The 20,869-nt window shown below is 45.1% G+C and overlaps 1 protein-coding gene across 1 annotated transcript in view; it reads right to left on the minus strand.

Moving 5' to 3' along the window:
* The window catches only part of GSTM4 (glutathione S-transferase mu 4), a 44,343-nt gene extending 23,708 nt beyond the window's left edge, over positions 1–20,635 (minus strand). Inside the window, exons 1-5 of the mRNA XM_040337635.1 lie at positions 20,525–20,635; positions 20,346–20,421; positions 12,913–12,977; positions 9,101–9,182; positions 1,142–1,242 (exon numbers count right to left, since the gene is read on the minus strand). Of these exons, the coding sequence (XP_040193569.1) occupies positions 1,142–1,242; positions 9,101–9,182; positions 12,913–12,977; positions 20,346–20,421; positions 20,525–20,557 (357 nt within the window). The 5' untranslated portion in view covers positions 20,558–20,635. The remainder of the gene's footprint in view (positions 1–1,141; positions 1,243–9,100; positions 9,183–12,912; positions 12,978–20,345; positions 20,422–20,524) is intronic.
* Positions 20,636–20,869: the final 234 nt, after the last annotated feature.

Genomic DNA, 20,869 nt, shown 5'->3' on the forward strand with positions numbered 1-20,869 from the left:
GCCGCGGCTCTGATAGGTCTTGGCTGTGACTGCCTCACAGCCGATCAGACCGAAGCCGCCGCCTCCGTGCACGGCACACTGACTGATCATCTGAGGTGTCTGCATCGTACACTTTCCCCGGCTGATCACATGTTGAGTTATTACCTGCAGTTAGGGACAAACGTGTGCCCCTGGAAGCCTGTATTGTAAGGGGGGGTGCCTGTATTGTAAGGGGGGTGGTGCCTGTATTGTAAGGGGGGTGGTGCCTGTATTGTAAGGGGGGGTGGTGCCTGTATTGTAAGGGGGGGTGGTGCCTGTATTGTAAGGGGGGGTGGTGCCTGTATTGTAAGGGGGGGTCTGTGTAATGTAAAGGGGTGCAGTGATGCAGGGTGCTGTGTAATGTAAAGGGGTGCAGTGATGCAGGGTGCTGTGTAATGTAAAGGGGTATTAGAGGTGCAGTTGCAGAGTCTGGCTGGAAAGGGCGGGCACAGTTGGTGGACGGAGTCGGCGTTAGGAGAGCGAGTCCTCACCTGCAGTTAAACTTGGTAAGCTGGCAGGGGTGTAGGGCGCAGCTGCATCAGGATCGGTGACACATTCAGTTGCTGTCAGCGGCTGAACGTCCCTACGCTCATCTTGGTACACCCAGCCTAAGCAGTGTTTTTTACAGCATTTCAGTGCCAGCCACCTGTCAGTGCAATCAGTGCCCCTATCAGTGCCCACAAGTGCCACCTTCCAGTGCCACCTATTAGTGCCAGTCACCAGTCAGTGCCACCTATCAGTGCCAGCCACTTATCAGTATCACCTGTCAGTCCACATCTGTCAAGCTGCCACATGTCATTGAAAAAAAAATTTGGTATCGCTGAGTACTTGGAAAAAAGTATCGGTACTTGTGCTCGGTCTTAAAAAGTGGTATCGGGACAACCCTACTTATAACAAACTGTCAATTGATTGTGTTTCCTGTAGGGAGGAGCCCTCATCTCAGGTGTGCCGTCCTGGAAGGTTCGTAGAAATACCGGTATGTCTAACGTAGGTTTTTCCTAGGAAACTGCATGTGGGTTTAATATGAGAATTATATTGTAAATTTGTCTAAGGCCAAAAATTGTGTGTGTCCCTTGTGCACAAGTTATTTAGCTGAAAAATTGTTTCTGTACATTTCACCTACAAATTGTGAGTTGTAGGTAATAGCCACAAGTCCCATTCGGAAATCCATTGCTTGGTTTTCAATGAGCGACACATTGTTCTTTTCACTTTCTGATTCTCCAGCTGAAAAAAAAAAAAAGTTCTACAAAATTAAGTTCATGCAATAATTCACATATTAATTAATAGCATTCTAGAAGCAACTGCATTTTGCATATTATGTTTTACACACTGCTATATTTATGGTTTAAGTCACCCACACAAGTTACAGAAAAAAAACAGACAAGATTTGAATGGTCTGTGGCTGGCTTTAGGCTCTGCAGTATAGTGGCTAGAGAGTGATCCCCAGGGTAGCCCCATTGTCTTGTCCCTACAACCCATGTGAAAATAGGGTTTTTGGCTTACCAATGAAATCCACTTGAAAATAATAATCAAACACTGTGGGGAAAAAAAATAAATAAAAAAGGAAATATGCAGGCACATTCTCTAGATCACCCCCCTCCTATTATCAGCTAGACTTGGTTTTGCGACAAGCAATAGCTATATCTTAGGGATAGAGGAGATCAACCCGAGTTCTGCATTATACTTAGAGAAACAGATTTTACTGGCAAATAAAAAAAAAACAATAAAAAAAAAAAAAAACTTGGTCATACAGTACGGGACACAGGGTCTTTAGTCTTGACAAAAAGAACATCCTGAGCAGTACAACAACCATCAACGAGCCCAAGTAACAAGGGGTCAAGAAGGCCTCAAAAAGAACCTAGAGAGCTGTCTGTAGCCCGTTATGCCCAAATCAAAAGGGAATCAAAAGAGGCTTGTACATCCACCTGGTAGAATTTAAAGCGGTGGTTCACCCACAACAACATTTTAGCATTAAATTAAGCATAGTAGCGCGAGCTACAGTATGCCTTTATTTATTTTTTTGCCCCGTACTCACTGTGCAATCCTAGAGTAAAGATTCCGACTCCTTGCGGGGAATGGGCGTTCCTATCCAGAGGGAAGATGATTGACGGCCGGCTATGGCACGTCACGCTCCCCGAAGATAGCCGGAGTAGGTCTCGGCTCTTCACGGCGCTGGCGCACAGACTATGCGCAGGCGCCGTGAAGAGCCAAGTCCTATTTCGGCTATTTCCGGAGAAGCGTGATGCGCCAGACCCGGCCGTCAATCATCTTCCCTCTGGATAGGAACGCCCATTCCCCGCGGGGAGTCGGAATCTTCACTATAGGATTGCACAGCGAGTACAGGGCAAAAAAAATAAATAAAGGCATACTGTAGCTCGCGCTACTATGCTTAATTTAATGCTAGAATTTTTTTATTTATTTTTTTTAATAGGGTGAACCCCCTCTTTACAGTGGTTGTAAAGCCTTAACATTTTTTACCTTAATACATTCCCGGCTTTAAGGTATAAATGTTTAGGCGTCTGCATCTCCCCCCACCCTTTTTTTACTTACCTGAACCCTCATTCGATCAAGCACTGTGCATGTCTGCACCTCTTCTGCTCCCCCTCACTTTATCACTGGGACCCAAAAAGAGGAGGTACGCAGCTAGGGTGCAGCCTTGAAAATCTCCGAGACCCTGATGCTGAAAAGCCCATGAAGCACTCACAGATCTGATAGAGCGTGCCTTAACAGGGAAGGGAGGAACCCCATGCTTCAGACCAAAAGCTCAAATGACTTGTATAATCCACCTAGCAATGGTGGCATGAGAAGTAGGGAGCCTCCTGCAAGAAACAGGAGAACAGAGGGCATCCAATTTCTTAAAACAGGCTGTAGTTGAAAGATTAAACAGTCTGTACTATGTCAAGGCAGTTCACAGAAATTATCTTGGGAAGTTTTGAAGCAGGACATGGTTGGTGGAAGGATGAAACTACCTTGAAGAACGAGGCTCTAGGGCTTGGGACTTCCTTGTGCAAAGGATCTTTACAGGCCACTAGCTCAGAAACCATGAGCAAAAAGGTGATAGCAATGAGAAAGCCACCTTGCTGGCAAGGTCAGATAAAGGAATATCCCTAAAATGTTTGAAGGGTAGCTTCTGAAGAGTCAAAAGAATCAGGTCAAAGTACTATGGAGACACACAGGTGTAGAGATGCATGTAAAACAACTTGTACAAAGGCCTTAACCACTTGACCTCCAGAAGATTTACGGCACTGTGTTAATTTAACGGACAATTGCATGGCTGTGCAACACTGTACCCAAATAAAATATGTATTTTTTCCCCCCACAGATAGAGCTTTCTTTTGGTGGCATTTGATCACCTCTGCGTTTATTTTTGCGCTATAAACAAAAATCATAATCATAAGTTTAGGCCAATATGTATTCGGCTACATATTGTTGGTAAAAAATTAAATCCCAATAGGCATATATTGATTGATTTATTTATAGCATTTACAAACTCAGGGATATATTTATGAAATGTATGCATTTTTTTTTTACTAGTAATTGCAGAGATTACTGACTTAAAGTGGGACTGCGATACTGGAGCAAACGAAAACAGACACTGACCCTTTTTGGGGACCAGTGACACCAATATAAGTGATCAGTGCTAAAAATATGCACTCACTGTACTAATGACACTGATTGAATAGGGGGTTAACATCAGGGGCGATCAAAGGGTTAACTGTGTGCCTAACAATGTGTTTTCTCACTGTGGGGGCGGTGCTTTTACTATGGAAAGGCATTGAAAGCAGGAACATGAATCGATGCCTTGCCTACTGACAGAATGGCATCTGCCCAACGATCGGCAGGTACCAGTGGATATAGCCAGTGGTACCCACAGATCAGCTCCCGTCGTGTCAAATCACAGTGGCAAGCGGGTCGCTGGCGGCACACATGGGCACCCCCAGACCCGAAAGTGCAGGATCACATATTAGGTACGCGATCCGGTGCAGGAGAGCCGCCCTGCCATCGTATATGTACAGTCAACGGTTGGCAAGCAGTTAATAAAAGGGATAAGAGGCCAATGGCTAAAAGAGAATGGCCAAGGTTGAAATCGTTCCTGAAAATACTCGAAGCCAGATGCCGATCCAGACAAAACTGGAGAAAGGAAATGGATCATGGAATGACATTTTCTTGCCTTCCACCAAGCTAAACCATGGAAATTGGCTCTGGGAAGTCAATTTCCTAGAATTCAAGCGCATTGGGATGACTGAATCTGACAGGCTCCCGTATTAGGACCTGGGCGTCATCAGCCATGCTGTGACTGAGCCAGAGACTGAGAAGCAAGATGGTGCAATAGCCCATAGAACAGATGATCCAGACAATCCGATGAGCCCATAGAGAGTGTACCAGGAGTCTAAAAAAAAACAACCACTAGTATGATCCAAAAGACCTCAACTAGATAGAAAAGTCCTGTATTCAGTCTCCAGTCACCAAGATGCTGCTGCGCTCCTGATAATCCACTGGGTGGTGGACATGTACCTATTGGAAAAGACAGAACAAGAGAGTGCACATCTGCCTAGGGCCCCTTTCACACTGGGGCGGGAGGCGCGGTGTAAGTATAGCGGCGCTATGTCGGATTTGCCGCAGGATTCGGCCGCTAGCGGTGCGGCATTAACCCCTGCTAGCGGCCGATAAAGGTTTAATACCGCCCGCAATGCGCCTCTGCAGAGGCGCATTGCGGGCGGTTTCCCATTGTTCTAAATGGGAAGGAGCGGTATACACGCCGCTCCAAAGATGCTGCTGGCAGGAGATTTTTTTCTCTCCCGCCAGCGCATCGCCTCAGTGTGAAAGCCCCCGGGCTTTCACATTGAGTATGCAGTGCAGGAGTTTCAGGCGGTATAGCAGCGCTATTTTTAGCGATGTACCGCCTGAAAAACTCCTCAGTGTGAAAGGGGTCTTAGTGTAATAACGTTTTTTCAGACAGGAATGAAAACACTTACAGCTGAAAAAAAGATGAGAAAACGGCATGTGCATTTGTGTGTAAATCCTCCTCTCCTGGGCTGACCCTGTAAGATGTAGAGGTTTCACGTCTGGTGTTTGTGTGGCCCATCAGCCAGGGTAAGACCAACAGACGTATTCAATAGTTATATGCAGTATGTCCACGTATAGAATTACTCTTAGTGGTTTAGAACATCTTGTTAATAAGCATGTGGAGACACTATAAACCTATCAGATATTTTTATTAAAATGCCCATCGTTAAGCTTGCCATGTTCTCTTTGGACAATTCAGTGCAATGAGAATCACCAAAATTTCCTCAGTCTTGATCCTGTGGAGCAGATGAGAGAATATAGAGCGATGGAAAGGCATATATTGGACTGAACGGATCCCTCAGCATCAAAGCACTCAATGTTCTACCTAAGAGGATCAAATCTGCTTCCATTTGCATGGCACATGTTCTGGTGCCTCCTTATTGGAGGATGTAGACCATGGTCATGGCATTGTGTAACTGGAGCCTCATTAGGCACCTACACTATTGAGGGGCCCAGCGTTGAAATCACCCTCAGTTCTTGGATGCTGATAGGAAGAGGACGGAAGAAGGACTTCATCCAGTGACCAAGTTCCCCTGTACCGAGAAAACATTAAGGACTACTTCCCAGCGACATCCCATCGCAAGAACTATACAGGTTTCTGGAGGAAAGGGCTTTCCTGACTCCAGCACTAGGCTGATTGATTACTTCCACAGGCTGAAGATTCAACCAAGCTCTGCACTGCCTACAAGTTAACGGGGAGAGGAGGGACTGATCATTCAGCAGGAGATCACCCAACCATGTGAAGCCTTTGAGCAGAGCTAGAACTGGGACAAGCACCTTGGTAAAAAGAAAACAAGGGAACTATGGACAGGCCAAAAGGGAAGGGTGATAAATTAGTAATGTTGATCACTCACCACAAAAGACAGTGTTGATGGGGAGAAATTATGGGAATTTGCAAGCAAGCATCTTAAATCTACTGAATCCATAAGGTTTCCAGGAAGAAGGACATGGCTGACCTGCCAGCTTGCATGTGAAACTTCTGAATCAGGAGATTTAGATGCCTCCCATCTTGTTTGGGAATCGTAAACAGGTTTGAGTAGAAGCCTTGAAAGCTTTCCTTTTGGTACAGGAATACCTTGAAACAGAAGTTGATGAATGGCAGTAAGAAAATCCACCTGTCTTAGCAGGAGAGGGACCATTTTAAAACCCATGAAGTGGGGAGGAAGCAGGTTTTGAAATCCCCAAAGTGACATTCTGGACCATCTTTTTATGAAAGAATATTCCTGACTTAGATTGGAAACTGGAGGTCTAAAAAGGGATGAAAATCTTTCCCAACCTCAGGAGTAGTAGTTCTACTTATAGAAGCATGAGCCTTTGTTTTCTGGAGGAGAGTATTTTTAACCCCTGTGATCTCCTTGTGGAGAGTCCAAATAGGAGCTCCGCTATTCACTGACCAGTATTTAGGCAAAGCATCTTGAGCATGTGGATGGAGAGAAGACTCATCCTGGAATATGGTGAAGATTTTCTGTGAAGCCATTTACACAGTAGCATAAGGTCACTTGTAAGGGGTCTAGTTGACTATGGACTGAAGCATTTTTTAGGATGGGGCTAGGATTCCGGGGCAGGCCCTTAGTCCAAACCTCTTTTCTGTAAGGGCCATCCAAGCTATACACTACCAAGCCATATCTGCCTTCCGGGTCCTTAATGGCCACAGCCTAGGCACCCCAGGAAAATGTTAAACGATACTTACCAACCTATGCAAAGGGCTCAAGTGGCCTCTCCAAGCAATGCATTTCCTTGCTCACAAAATTCCCTCACTGAATGATACTTCACCTTTTAATTCCAACTCCCCTGACAACACAGATAATCAGAATAGAAGTCTGGCAGACAGAACAGTCATCTATGACTGTAAAGGGGACCAAGTGTGGTGGTTTCATACTCAGAGTTCCTTTTACAGTCATAGATGACTGTTCTGTCCCCCAGACTTCTATTCCGATTATCTGTTGTAAAAACATGTAAAGTTTGTCATTTACATAAGACAATCATATGTGGAGTGCAGGCTCCATCTAGTGTTCTTTTTTTGGTATTGCTGCAGTTGCTCTGTGTATTTGATTACTGTATGTGTAGTTAAAGGGTCACTAAAGGAATTTTTTTTTTGCTGAAATGACTGTTTACAGGGTATAGAGACATAAAAGTTAACCGATTCCTTTTAAAAATGATTACAAATAGATAAAAAAAAAAATCAATCATATAATGTGCCTGTAGGTTAGTTTCACTTTTAAACTGTTTTCATGTTCCTGTGAACTAGAGAGACACACAGAACAAAAACAAATCCAGGGCAGTGTTTTGTTTTTAAAATTAATCCGATTGGTTCTGTTAAGTTTTAGACACACAGTAATGGCAGCTTAGACCTACAGTGAAAAGCTCCCAGTACTATGGTTATAAGGAAAAAGACAACCAGGAAGTGTGGAGATCAGAGCAGAATTACAGCCACTTCAAAGCAAAAACAGCAATAAGGACATGAAACCAGTACTGCAGTAAGGTAAAGGAAGCTATTTAGCTAAAAAAAAATTCCTTTAGTGATCCTTTAAGGAAGTTGTTAGTAAGCATTGAATTCTGGGTAGAATCTTCACAGGCAGTGAACCAGCCACCATTCTTTGAGAAGACACTGCAGGAAGCAAGACATGTCTTGCTCAATCTATCGCCATCACCCCTTAGAGAACTTTAAAGTTTTTATTATCTCATCCTGTATTGCAGATCGTTGTTTCTGTAATGTATGCAATATTGTACTTATTGAGGTCCATTTCTGTCATTTTGTAATTTCACCTGGCTTGTTCTAATAAAACTGAGATCAAAGAAATATGGTATCTGAAGTTTATAGGATAAGAAGATTTAGCCATCTGACCTATAGACAGAATGACAGACCGACCCAAAAGGCTGCTCAACACTGATCTCCAAATCCTCACCCTGATTCTCCACCTTCAACAAATACTTTATTTGGACTAAGTGGGCTTCATGCCCTCCAAATAAATCAAAGATGTGCGAGGTCAGGCACTGATGTTGGAGGAGAAGGCCCGGCTCGCAGTCTCCACTTTAATTCAGCTCAAAAGGTGTTCCATCGGGTTGAGGACAGGACTCTGTGCAGGCCAGTCAAGTTCCTCTACCTCAAACTCGCTCATTCATGTCTTTATGGACCTTGCTTTATGCACTGGTCCAAATCATTTGGTGTAGGGGGGACGATTATGGTGTGGGGTTGTTTTTCAGGGGTTGGGCTTGGCCCCTTAGTTCCAGTGAACGGAACTCTTAAGTTGTCAGCATACTAAGACATTTTGGACAATATCATGCCTCCCACTTTGTGGGAAGTTTGGGGATGGACCCTTCCTATTCCAACATGACTGCACGCCAGTGCACAAAGAACAATAAAGACATGGATGAGCGAGTTTGAGGTGGAGGAACATAAATGGCATGCACTTCAACTCGATTGAACACCTTTGGGCTGAATTAAAGCGGAGACTGTGAGCCAGGTCTTCTCATTCAACATCAGTGCCTGACCTCACAAATGTGCTTCTGCAAGAATGGTCAAACATTCCCATAGACCAGTGTTTCTCAATTCCAGTCCTCAGGCCCCCCCCCCCCCCCCCCCCCCCAACAGGTCAGGTTTTCAGGATTTCCCTCAGATGAAAAGGCTGTGGTGATTACCAAGGCAGTGAAACTGATCAAATCACCTGTGCAAAATAATGGAAATCCTGAAAACCTGACCTGTTGGGGGGGCCTGAGGACTGGAATTGAGAAACACTGCCATAGACACACTACACTCCTAAACCTTGTGGACAGCCTTCCCAGATGAGTTGAAGCCGTTATAGCTGCAAAGTGTGGGCCAACTGAACACTACGGACTAAGACTGGGATGCGATTAAAGTTCATGTGCGTGTAAAGGCAGGCGTCCCAATACTTTTGGCAACAGTGTAGCTAGTCAGGTAAAAAAAAAAAAAAAACACTGGAGATATCCCAATGCCTGTTCCACTTCCTAGACCAGTGGGAGAGAAACTACAAAGAACTCAACATCTGATACTTACCCAATCCATGCTTGCGAGAAATGTAGCGCAGAATTGTGTTACTCTGTGTAAGCTTAATATCCCCATCTATAAGGTACGGCAGCTGTAAAACAGAATGATTTTACAAGTTACAATCAGCCTGCATTGTAAAATTATTTCCCTGTATGTTAGTTTTTTGGTGCTGGACATTTGGGTATAGAGCCTTGGTTGCAAAATTTAAATGTAAAAATGTAGCCATTTCTCCAAACTATTGCCTACATTCAACACATGCCGTATTCTTAGAGTCACTGCGTATGAGATCATTGCAATTTGTTTTTCATAAAATACTTTGTACTTCAGCTCATCCTTTTTAGTCACTTCCTGTCTGTGCACTAAGGTACTGCATATTATTGCACTGCCCCAGCTTCCTGCAAAAGTGAACTGCACCCACCCAATGTGTTAGCATGGCTGCTTGAAGTTTCCATCAGAAGAGAAAGCGGCAGGATGATGACACAGGAGCATAACTGGGTGAGAGTTGTCACCCCATAACAGGAAGTGACTGCATATAAGGGCATTCTTGGTATAATCACCAGGTATTTTAATGAAAGGCTTCATGTACACTACAGCTCTTAAATTTCAGTTGGCACCCCCCCCCCCTCGAGCATCTAAACTCAACTCCATAAAAGCCTGTGTGTCCATGTACACAAGCTTTTAGGATCATTAGGAGCTGCTGCGGTTGTCCTGAACGTGGAAGAATCGCGTTCAAGATAGGAACGTTTTGACCGCCGGCCACAAAACATTTTCCCCACAGCTGGTGGTCAAAGTAGGCTATACAGTATGTACATGAAGCCTAAAGCTACAGATTTAATAAAAAATAAAAAAAAAAAAGTCTTCAAATGACAATACAGCGTTAAAGATGATCGGGTTAAAACCAATCACTATCTCTCTAAACAACAATTTTAACCCCAGAAATAAATCTACCCAATCAACTGATGCTTAAAAGGGTTAGTAAAGGTTCCCCCTCTTTTTTTTTAAACATGTCATACTTACCTCCACTGAGCAGTTTTGCACAGAGTGGCCCCGATCCTTGTCTTCTGGGGTCCCTCGGCTCCTCCCTGCAAGAGCTAACCCCCATTTTGTGAAGCGCTCTCCCAAGGGGGTTCGCTTGCGGGCGCGCTCCCGTGATACAGTCGGCGGTCATAGCTGCTGACTGCATCACTTGACCCCGCCCCCCGGTGGGCCACATCATTGATTTGATTGACAGCTGCGGGAGCCAACGGCTGCGCTGCTATTATCCAATGATGGAGCTGAGAAGCCAGCGCGTTCACGACGCAGAACTTTCGATGGCTCAGGTAAGTAAACTGGGGGGGGGCTGGTAAGCATCGGATGTTTTTTCGTCTTAATGCATAGGATGCATTAAGATGAAAAAACTCAAAGCTTTACAACCCCTTTAAGTAAGCCTGTCATACATCCAGGTAGGACAAACCTATACTGTACCAACAGAGGGGAAGAGGAGTGAGAACTGCATGTCAGAATGATCCGTACATCTAATCCCTCTCTTACAAATAGCAAAAAAAATGATCATTGGTGTCAGTGGGAAACCTAAGACCCCATACATTTTTGGCAAATCTGAAGGAAAGAATCTGACAATTGGATAGTGCAGGGTTTGACAAATTTTCTTGGAATCTAGGAGCCAGCTAAAAAAGTTAGGAGCCGGAAAACGCACCCCGTACCGACGAGCTTGCGCGCAGAAGCGAACACATACGTGAGCAGCGCCCGCATATGTAAACGGTGTTCAAACCACACATGTGAGGCATCGCCGTAATTGATAGAGCGAGAGCAATAATTCTAGCCCTAGATCTCCTCTAACTCAAAACATGCAACCTGTAGATTTTTTTTTAAACATCGCCTATGAAGATTTTAAAGGGTAAAAGTTTGTCGGCATTCCACGAGCGGACGCAATTTTGAAGCGTGACATGTTGGGTATGAATTTTCTCGGCGTAACATTATCTTTCATAATATTTAAAAAAAATGGGGATAACTTTACTGTTGTCTTATCTTTTAACCACTTAACAACCGCCTTACGTACAGTAACGGCGGCACTTTAAAGATGGATATCTCGGTAACGGCAGCAGCTGCTGCCACAAGCAACGTATCTATCTTTAGTGCCAACGGTCCTGTAAACGATAACGGCGGTCTCCTCGGCGGATTCGCCGTTATCGGTGGCGGGAGAGGGCCCCCCCCGCCGCTCTCCCGCGCCCTCACCGGAGCCGTCGGTAGCGGCGGAGGCGATCGGGTCCGTTCGGCACCTGTGTGGGGATGCGACTGAGGGAAAAAAATCGCCCCCACCTGTCCCCATATCTCTGCTGGGCGGAAGTGACGTCAAAACGTCAGTCCCGCCCAGCGTCTTAAAGCAACATTTTTTTTTTCTGTCATTTGAAAAAATGACAGTTTAATTTTTTTTTTCTTTTTTTGCATTTAAGCCTAAATATGAGATCTGAGGTCTTTTTGACCCCAGATCTCATATTTAAGAGGACCTGTCATGCTTTTTTCTATTACAAGGGATGTTTACATTCCTTGTAATAGGAATAAAAGTGATTTTTTTTTTTATTTCAGTGTAAAAAAATTATACAAATAAATAAAAATAAATAAGAAAACAAACATTTTTTTTTTTAAAAACGCCCCGTCCCGACGAGCTCGCGCACAGAAGCGAACGCATACGCGAGTAACGCCCGCATATGAAAACGATGTTCAAACCACACAAGTGAGGTATCGCCGCGATCGTTAGAGCGAGAGCAATAATTCGAGCCCTAGACCTACTCTGTAGCTCAAAAAATGCAACCTGTAGAATTTTTTAAACGTCGCCTATCGAGATTTTTAAGGGTAAAAGTTTGACGCCATGCCACGAGCGGGCGCAATTTTTAAGCGTGTCATGTTGGGTATCATTTTACTCGGCATAACATCTTTCACAATATATAAAAAAATTGGGCAAAAATTATTGTTCTTATTTTTTAATAAAAAAAAATGATTTTTTCCCAAAAAAAGTGCGCTTGTAAGACCGCTGCGCAAATACGGTGTGACAAAAAGTATTGCAATGACTGCCATTTTATTCCCTAGGATGTCTGCTAAAAAAAAAAAATATATAATGTTTGGGGGTTCTGATTAATTTTCTAGCAAAAAAATTTTGATTTTTACATGAAGGAGAGAAGTGCCAAAATAGGCCCGGTTGTCAAGTGGTTAATAAAAAAAAGTAATTTTTTCCCCAAAAAAGTGCACTTGTAAGACAAATACGGCGTGACAGAAAGTATTGCAACGATCGCAATTTTATTCTCTAGGGTGTTAGGATAAAAAATATATATATAATGTTTGGGGGTTCTAATTAGAGGGAAGAAGATGGCAGTGAAAATAGTGAAAAATGGTGAAAAATGACATTAGAATTGCTGTTTAACTTGTAATGCCTAACTTGTAATACCAACGGCTCACCACCAGATGGCGCACCTTCCAAGCAAAGTCGCCAGGACACCATTTCTAGTCGCCATGGCTACCGGGATTTGTCGAGCCCTGGGATAGTGTGTATCCAGCTTTAGAGGCAGAAACTGCACAATGAATTCCTAACCACCTCTGGGTTGTTCCACTGAACCCTGGTTGGGAAAGGCTGCTCTAAACTATTGGGCCAACACTTGCTTCTTTGCACATCCATACCATGTCCTGCATCAAATATTCTGCACAAAAAAGGTCAGTACTGTGAACTTCAACTTTCACTTCACTCTTTTTGAAAAAAAATGCTCAATCAATCATGTATATTCTTCTATAATGCCCACAACCCCCTTTCCTCTACTTGCAATGTTACTTACATTTGGAAAATCCAAACCAAGCTTTTCCTTCTCATCCAGCCACTGACTCTTATCATAGTTTGGTGCTGTGAAAACAAATATTTGTTATTACATGAATTTTATCATTTGTGCATGTCTAGAGTAGTTTCCTATACCAATGCATTAAAAGCTAAATACCAGGAATTAAGCTGCTTTGTAAAAAAAAAAAAAAAAAAAAAAAAAAAAAAAAAACACCACACACATTAGGGCACACTAGGATTTAAGTCCTGTGAGGTGCATGACACCTCCTGGGCTTATGGGAACAGAGATGCCGCACACCACCAGGTCATCAGATAAAAAGAAATGCGAAAGGCCCAAGGCCATTGACTGATGCGTTTCATCCCACCCACCAACCTCTATTATTTATATCTGAAGACTTGATAGCACTCTCGGAAGACAGTTGTCTCTGTATTTTGATAGCCCCGACACTTATTCTTCTGAGCTATGCCTCTTGAACAGGATGTAGCAGATGCTATGCCGCCCCTCCCCTCCAGCCCAATCACAGAAGCCCTGGTATAATGTGAATACATTTACAAAATGCTAAGGCAGCAGCCTGCTGTGTGCATTTATTTTCTCTCAGATCGCTGGAGTGTCTCCAACAGAGCAATAAACCAGTCATATGTAAATACTAGAAATAAGCCCAGGAAATGTCAAACAGCTCCTTGGACTTAAAGCAGTGTTCCGGCAGAAATTATACTTAAAAAAAAATATTGAACTCACATTTGGAACAGTTCTGCAAGTTACAAGGAAATACTGGAGAAATGCATAAAACAAAGAAATATGGCTTATACACATATAGGCACAGTAGATCAAAAAACGTATTCAGATCGAACAATGACTCAGTAACTATAAAATTCGTGGAAAACCCTATGTCTACGCTATTCATGGGATTGTACGCTAGAAGAATATATAGGTTTACGGACCCTCAGTGCATGTGTCTGTGGACTCAAGCCATCTATCCCAGCCCGGTGCACCACGTATAACTGGGTCAACCTGTCGGAGAGCTTGGGGGATACAGTCTTGCATGCGTCACTCCACTCCTCATCCTCCATCGTGCCCACTTCTCTTTCCTATCTTGGCTGTAAGCTAGCGTGGTAGATGATGGGATGAGGAGCATGACGTAAAAATCAGAGATTAGTTTTCGTACAAACAGATTGGAGTAAAAACCCCTGAAACCATTCCCTTGAAGGAACCGGTATAATCACTTCCCTGACCAGCAGATCCTGACCAGCCCCTGACAGGGCCACCCGGCGTACCGGAGGAAGCTGGAGGCTGGAAGGAAAAATCTGTTTGGTGGACAAGAGAGAAACGCTATCTTGTACCCCAAGGAAATTACCTCGCAAACCCAGCGGTCGGAAAGAGGGCTCTCCACCGAGCATCCGCAAAGTCGGCCCCCCACCCGAGTGTCCGGCGGGGGCAGACCTACATGCAGAAGCAGGCTTGTCCGCAGGCTTGTTGGGCTTGCGGTACCAGGTGCACTTTTTGATCTACAGCGGGCGCCTTAGCACCCTGGAAAACGTTTTCCTGCCGCACCTGGGAACGAAAAAAATTGCTTGGGGGAGGTAAAGGAGGGACCCTGCTTATGACGAGGCTCCTTACCCTTCCCAGATTGCGGGAGCAGAGTGCTCTTATCCCCTGTAGCATCTATAATGATGTCATCCAGGGACGCCCCAAAAGGCCGTACACCCTTCAAGGGCAAGTCCTCCTAAGGACCTTTTTGAGGTTTGGTCCGCAGACCAACACTTTAGCCACACAAGGTGGCATAGTACCTACGCGGAGGCCCTGGAGAGCAAGGAGGAGCGTATCCAGGGCCAATTCACAGACAAACTGCAGGCCCTGCACCAACTGGTCAGCCAGGCCCACACAGAGCTCAGGAGAATTATGCGCCTCCAGCTCCTGCAGCAGGGACTTTGCCCGCTCGGTAATTGTCTGACACTAGACCTCCGGCCAAAACCGGTCTCACTGCCGACCCCACTACTGTGAACAGGGCCACAGCCTCAGCTCTCCTATCTGCGGGGTCCATAAAGGCGGGAGCCCCTTCCACAGGCAACGTGGTAGACTTGTTCAGTCTGGACACAGGGGGGTCCGCTGACGGAGGACTTTTTTTTTTTTTAAGTTTTCCTCAAGAGGATAACGGACCGCAAAGTATTTTGGTACATCAAATCCCGGGCAAGGGGGAGTGTCTATACGCGCGGGAACACTACAGCTATTCAAATGAAAGCTGTGATGTTCCCGCACGGCGTTTAACCCATGCAGCGGCGGCGCGATGCGGAGGGGGGGGGGGAAGTATTCTATTTCGGTATCGGGGGTATTTGCGCGAGTACGAGTACTCCCGCAAATACTCGGTATCGGTCCCGATACCGATACTGGTATCGGGACAACCCTATCTGATGTCTCCGCCGTCCTCAAGTTTTTGAGTATCCCGCACCGCAGTGATAAAAGCTCCAACAAAACGCCTTATCAGGCGCTGACCCTGAAGCAGAGTCATCCTCACTGACCATGTGGGCTAAGCCTGCAACATCTGACATGACAGAACCAGAGCCAGCAGCAGGGTCTGGTTCATGTCAGAGCCGTCCCCAGAAGCAGACGCAGGGAGGGGGTTTTTACCCCCTTCTGGCCGTTTGTCACTTCAATCCTGCCGATAAACGCCTAAGGGACTGCCGTATGGGCTCTAGAGACCACAGGGGCACTAAGAGTTAACTCAGGCATGGTTGGGGTAGAAGCCTCTGTTCAGACTCCATATTGACCCACCGCTATGCCGCCCTAGTACTGCAAGGCAGGTCACCCTCCCGGCCGCAAAACAGAGAGCAGGGGACCCCCAGGTAACTCACCACCCGGCCAGGCTGTAGTGCTGAGTGCTGTCCGCTCTGCGCCGTCCCTCAGGAAGCAATTCGCGGGCTGCAAAATGGCAGCCATACACGTGTTTAAAGCAACAGTGACACAACAGAAAACACAGCCCAGCACACACAGCAACTCCAGTACAACACATTAATAAGGGAGAAGCTGCTGCTCCAGGTGAGCACACCTGAGCAATCAATGTCCTCTTAGAAACAGGTGGGTGCCTGCAGGAGGAAAAAACTTGAAGGCAGGGTATGGAAAGCCGCACACCAATGAATCTTAAAAAAGTAAGCCTTGAGCCTAGGTTCACACTGCTGCGAATTCAAAATCGCGGTAAAATGCGCAATTTTACCGCGATTTCGCGGCCGCGATTTCGGCCGCAATTTAATGTAAATCGCGGCCCGAAATCGCAAAAAGTAGTACAGGAACTACTTTTTGAAATCGCAGATGCGGTGTCGCACTGATTAGGACAGTGCCATTGCCGACAATTGCCGCCGATTTGAGATGCGATTTGACATGTCAAATCGCATCTCAAATCGTTCCAAATCGTACCCAGTGTGAACCAGGGCTTAATGGTGAAAAGGGAAAGTCACTACAAAAAATTAATAGCACCACACAGCAGCACAGCCCCAGGCGGACCCCCCCCCCCCCCACCCCCTTACAGCCACCACCCAGCATGGGGAAGGAGGGAGAGAAAGGGAGAGGAAAGCAGGACGGACCCTCATTCGACCTCCTCGGGAAAGCACCAACCATACTACCTTGCCAGGGCAAGGGGCCACTACTTACCCGTCCTGTGACCACCGGCTGGAGGCATTCCGGACAGAACCAACGTCCCCTAAAAACGGCATGGCTGTCGGCCAGACACACTGACAAAGCCATAGAGACCGGTCATATATGTGCCCTGGAACATGTAGTTCCCCGGCCACCCCTGGAGCAACGGGGCATGTCGTTGACGACCCAGAGATGAGCTAAGGGCTGGCACACTCTCAACTGCCGAGCATGGGGACGGGGGACTACAAGGATCGAGATCCATCCTGTCACCCAGTCGGCAGTTGATAGTAGAATCTCAGGATTCAAAAATGCAGGAACAAAACAAAACAAAAAAAAAATGGCAAAAAAATTCCAGAGTACATGGACTCCAGAAGGCCATGTCTACTCCTGACGCTAGGCAGAAAAAAACTGGAGCTGCTGAGACAAGAGAGTGGGTTATACCCGGGGGACCATGCCCCCTGGGAGGAGGTGTACTGAAAAGTGTTTTAACACTTGAAGTGCTGTTTTTTCTGCCTAGTCTCTCCTGGAAGGAAGGATATAATACCCCAAGGTCAATTGCTGCTGTGTCCGTCCATGAACGGAAGAGAAAAAAATTTGTTTTTGAATTTCCGAAAAAACAGAACAAAAAAAACAAAAACAAAGAAAACAATTTTTTTGGCAGTGCACATGTCTACCTGTCACCACCTATTGTCACAAGGATGTTTACATTCCTTGTGACAGCAATAAAAGTGATTAACCACTTAACGACCCGCCCATAGACAAAAGACGTCTACAGGGCGGTCCTCCCAGAATCGCGCTCCCTGGGGCACGCACACGGGAGTGTCCGTGACCGCCGGGTCCTCACGGATCGCGGTAAATTGCTGTTTACCACGTGATCGCTCCGTCCAATGACAGAGCGATCACATGTGAAAAAAAAGGCGCCATTTGATGATGCCGGTTCCTCCGTCCCCTCTGTACCGATCAGTACAGTGTGAGAGGGAGAGAGCGGGTGTCGGCAGCGCTGTGGGCTGGATCTGTGACAATTGTAGTCACAGATCCAGCCATCCCTGCAATACCCTGTGCAATACTTTTCCTTCCCTGCAATACTCCGGCCAATACTCTGCATTTTAACCACTTCCCGCCCGCCATCATATGACGTCCTTGACTTTGTGCAGGGATATCTGAATGATGCCTGCAGCTACAGGCATCATTCAATCATCATCTTTTTCAGCCGGCGATTCTCTACACCATAAGAACGATCATGGCAGCTGTTCCGCCTCTTGATCGTTCTTACAGGAGGCGAAAGGTGACGTCCCCCCCTCCGTGCTTCTTCTGACTCACGATCAAAGCCAGGACTGGTTTTTTTATATTTTTTTTATTTCAGGCTTCCCAGCCTAGAGACGAGATGTGGGGTCTTATTGACCCCATATCTCACTGTAAAGAGGACCTGTCATGCTATATTCCTATTACAAGGGATGTTTACATTCCTTGTAATAGGATTAAAAGTGATCAAAACATTAATTTTTGGGGAAAAACGTGTCAAACTAAAATAAAGTAAAATGAACAATAAAAAAAAAAAAAAAAAAGTCCCACCCACATATGAAAACGGTGTTAAAACCACACGTGAGGTATCACTGCGAACGTTAGAGCGAGAGCAATAATTTTGCCCCTAGACCTTTTTCAACTAAAAAGAACCAGTAAAAATATTTATAGCGTTAGCTATGGGGATTTTTAAGTATGGAAGTTTGGCGCCATTCCACAAGCGTGTGCAATTTTGAAGGGTGACATGTTGGGTATCTATTTACTCGGCATAACTTCATCTTTCATATCATGCAAAAACATTGGGCTAACTTTAATGTTTTTTTTTTAAAGCTCAAAACAGTTTTATTTCCCCAAAAAAACGTGTTCGAAAAATTGTTGTGCAAATACTGTGCGCGATAGTTGCACCGACCGCCATTGTATTCTTTATATATAGTTTTGGGGTTCTATGTAATTTTCGAGCAAATAAATGATTATTTTTACATGTAGGAGAGAAATGTCAGAATTGGTCTGGGTGCTCCAGAACGCCTGATGGTGCTCCCTGCATGTTGGGCTTCTGTATGCGGCCACGCTGTGTAAAAGTCTCACACGTGGTATTACCATACTCGGGAGGAATAGCAGAATGTGTTTTGGGGTACAATTTATTGGTATGCATATGTTGTGTGTGAGAAATAACCTGCCAATATGACAATTTTGTGAGAAAAAAAAAAAAGTGATCTTGATTTTGCAAAGAATTGTGGGAAAAAATTACAACTTCAAAAAACTCACCATGCCACTTTCTAAATACCTTGGAATGTCTTTCCAAAAAGGGGTAATTTAGGGGGCACTTGTACTTTTCTGGCATGTTAGGGTCTCAAGAAATGAGATAGGCCATCAGTACTTCAGGTGTGATAAATTTTCAGATATTGGCATCATAGCTTGTGGCCTCTATAACTTTCACAAAGACCAAATAATATACACCAATTTGTACTTATTTTTAATAACGATGTAGCAGTATAAATCTTGGCCAAAATTTATGAAGAAAAATTACAAATTTGCTAAATTTTATAACAGAAACAAAGAAAATTTTATTTATTTATTTATTTATTTTTACAGAATTTTCAGTCTTTTTTCTTTTATAGCGCAAAAAATAAAAAAAAATAAACGGTGATTAAATACCACCAAAAGAAAGCTCAATTTGTGAGAATTTCATTTGGGTACAGTGTTGTATGAGTAATTGTCATTCAAAATGTGAGAGCACCGAAAGCTGAAAATTGGTCTGGTTATTAAGGGGGTTTAAGTGCCCAAAAGAGAGCAAGCCTGCTCTCAGTACAGACGATTCAAAACGTTGCCACCCTCGCCAGGGAGGGTAAGTGCCCCCTGGACAGGCAATTAGCTTAAACCTGGCAGCCAAAGGGTCACTGGTAGTAATCAGATAACTGGGAGGAAATAATGCCTCTGCCACAGGCAGTATTCAGTATAATCAGAGCGTAAGGATAGCGAATCCTCCCAGTAAGTTTTATTCTATAGGATCACCTACTGACAGCAGAGAAAGGAAGGTACCTGTCATGTAGCGTGGTGATCGGATCCCCGGTGGTTCGTCCAGGCCTCGCAAGCAACCTCTGCACTCAGGTTCTCCCGAGCCAATCCCCCACCATTCAGCCTCCAGCTTAGGATCTGGAACTCAGCAAGCTGCTGGGGTCCCTTCATCGAAAGAAACCTCCGCGAGGTACATGGCCTCAACCAGGCAGGCCATGAGGATGGGGCCCGCAGATGTGCGCACCCTGAAGGTGGATGCCGCACCTGGAACTCGGGCCCCGCAGACTTTTCGAAAAAATGGCCGGTGCTCCAGATATACCCCCCGCCAGCACGCCCAAAAAGGGAAAACTCCTGCGATTGGCTACTAGGGAAAAGATGGTTCTGTCAGAACCCCCCGCAGCACCAACTGCCGCCCAGGGGTGGCAACGCACCCCTGGACACACAGACTGACCCAGGAGGCAGTTCTGAACTGGCAAATGCACAAACTAACAATCAGTGAATGGGCGCAGCTAAGATCTCCCATTCCCCACTAACTTTAGCACAAGGCCCCCTGCTATTTAAAGGGGGGGCGATACATACATACATACATATATATATTATTTTTTATTATTATGAAAAAGTAAAGATAGATAGATAGATAGAGATAGATATAAAAAGTTTGGGGGTTCCAAGTAATTTTCTAGCAAACCACATCGATTTTAAATTGTAAACACCAAATGGCAGAAATAGGCTTAGTCATGAAAGGGTTAAATAAAGGATATGGCACTCACCATCACCTGTGGCATACATCTTGTCTTCATATGGAGTCGCTGTGTATTCCATCAGCATTCGAATGGCGTGAGCCAACTATACAGAACAATAAAGAAAGGAAAAGAAGGAGGTCAGCCAAATGCTGTGCTCAGTAATGCCTCATACACCTTGTATCACCTCAGTACTCAGCCTCTCTCACCCCTCGAATATCCCAATAGCCCAGAATCATCATCTTCAACTTCTCTCTGCACAGCACAGCTACAAACTGAGCCTTCTAACTATTACCCGGCCAGTAACACGATGCCTGAAGTCATGTGACCTGTAACATTTCACCCAATAAGGAGCCGACATGCTGCAACACACCCCCTGGCCTCCCCTCCTTTCTGAACTGGAGAGGGATGAATAGCCAGGGTGTAGTACTGCTCCAGTCACATCCCTCTGGTTCCTTGTCTATAGGTTTATACTGAGATTAGAGGAGGTGGGAGCTATGTGTGATAGGAATGATTATTTGTGTCTGACATGTACAAAATCTACTTTCTTTACC

Source organism: Rana temporaria, chromosome 2, assembly GCF_905171775.1.
Source record: "Rana temporaria chromosome 2, aRanTem1.1, whole genome shotgun sequence".
Classification (NCBI taxonomy): Eukaryota; Metazoa; Chordata; class Amphibia; order Anura; family Ranidae; genus Rana; species Rana temporaria.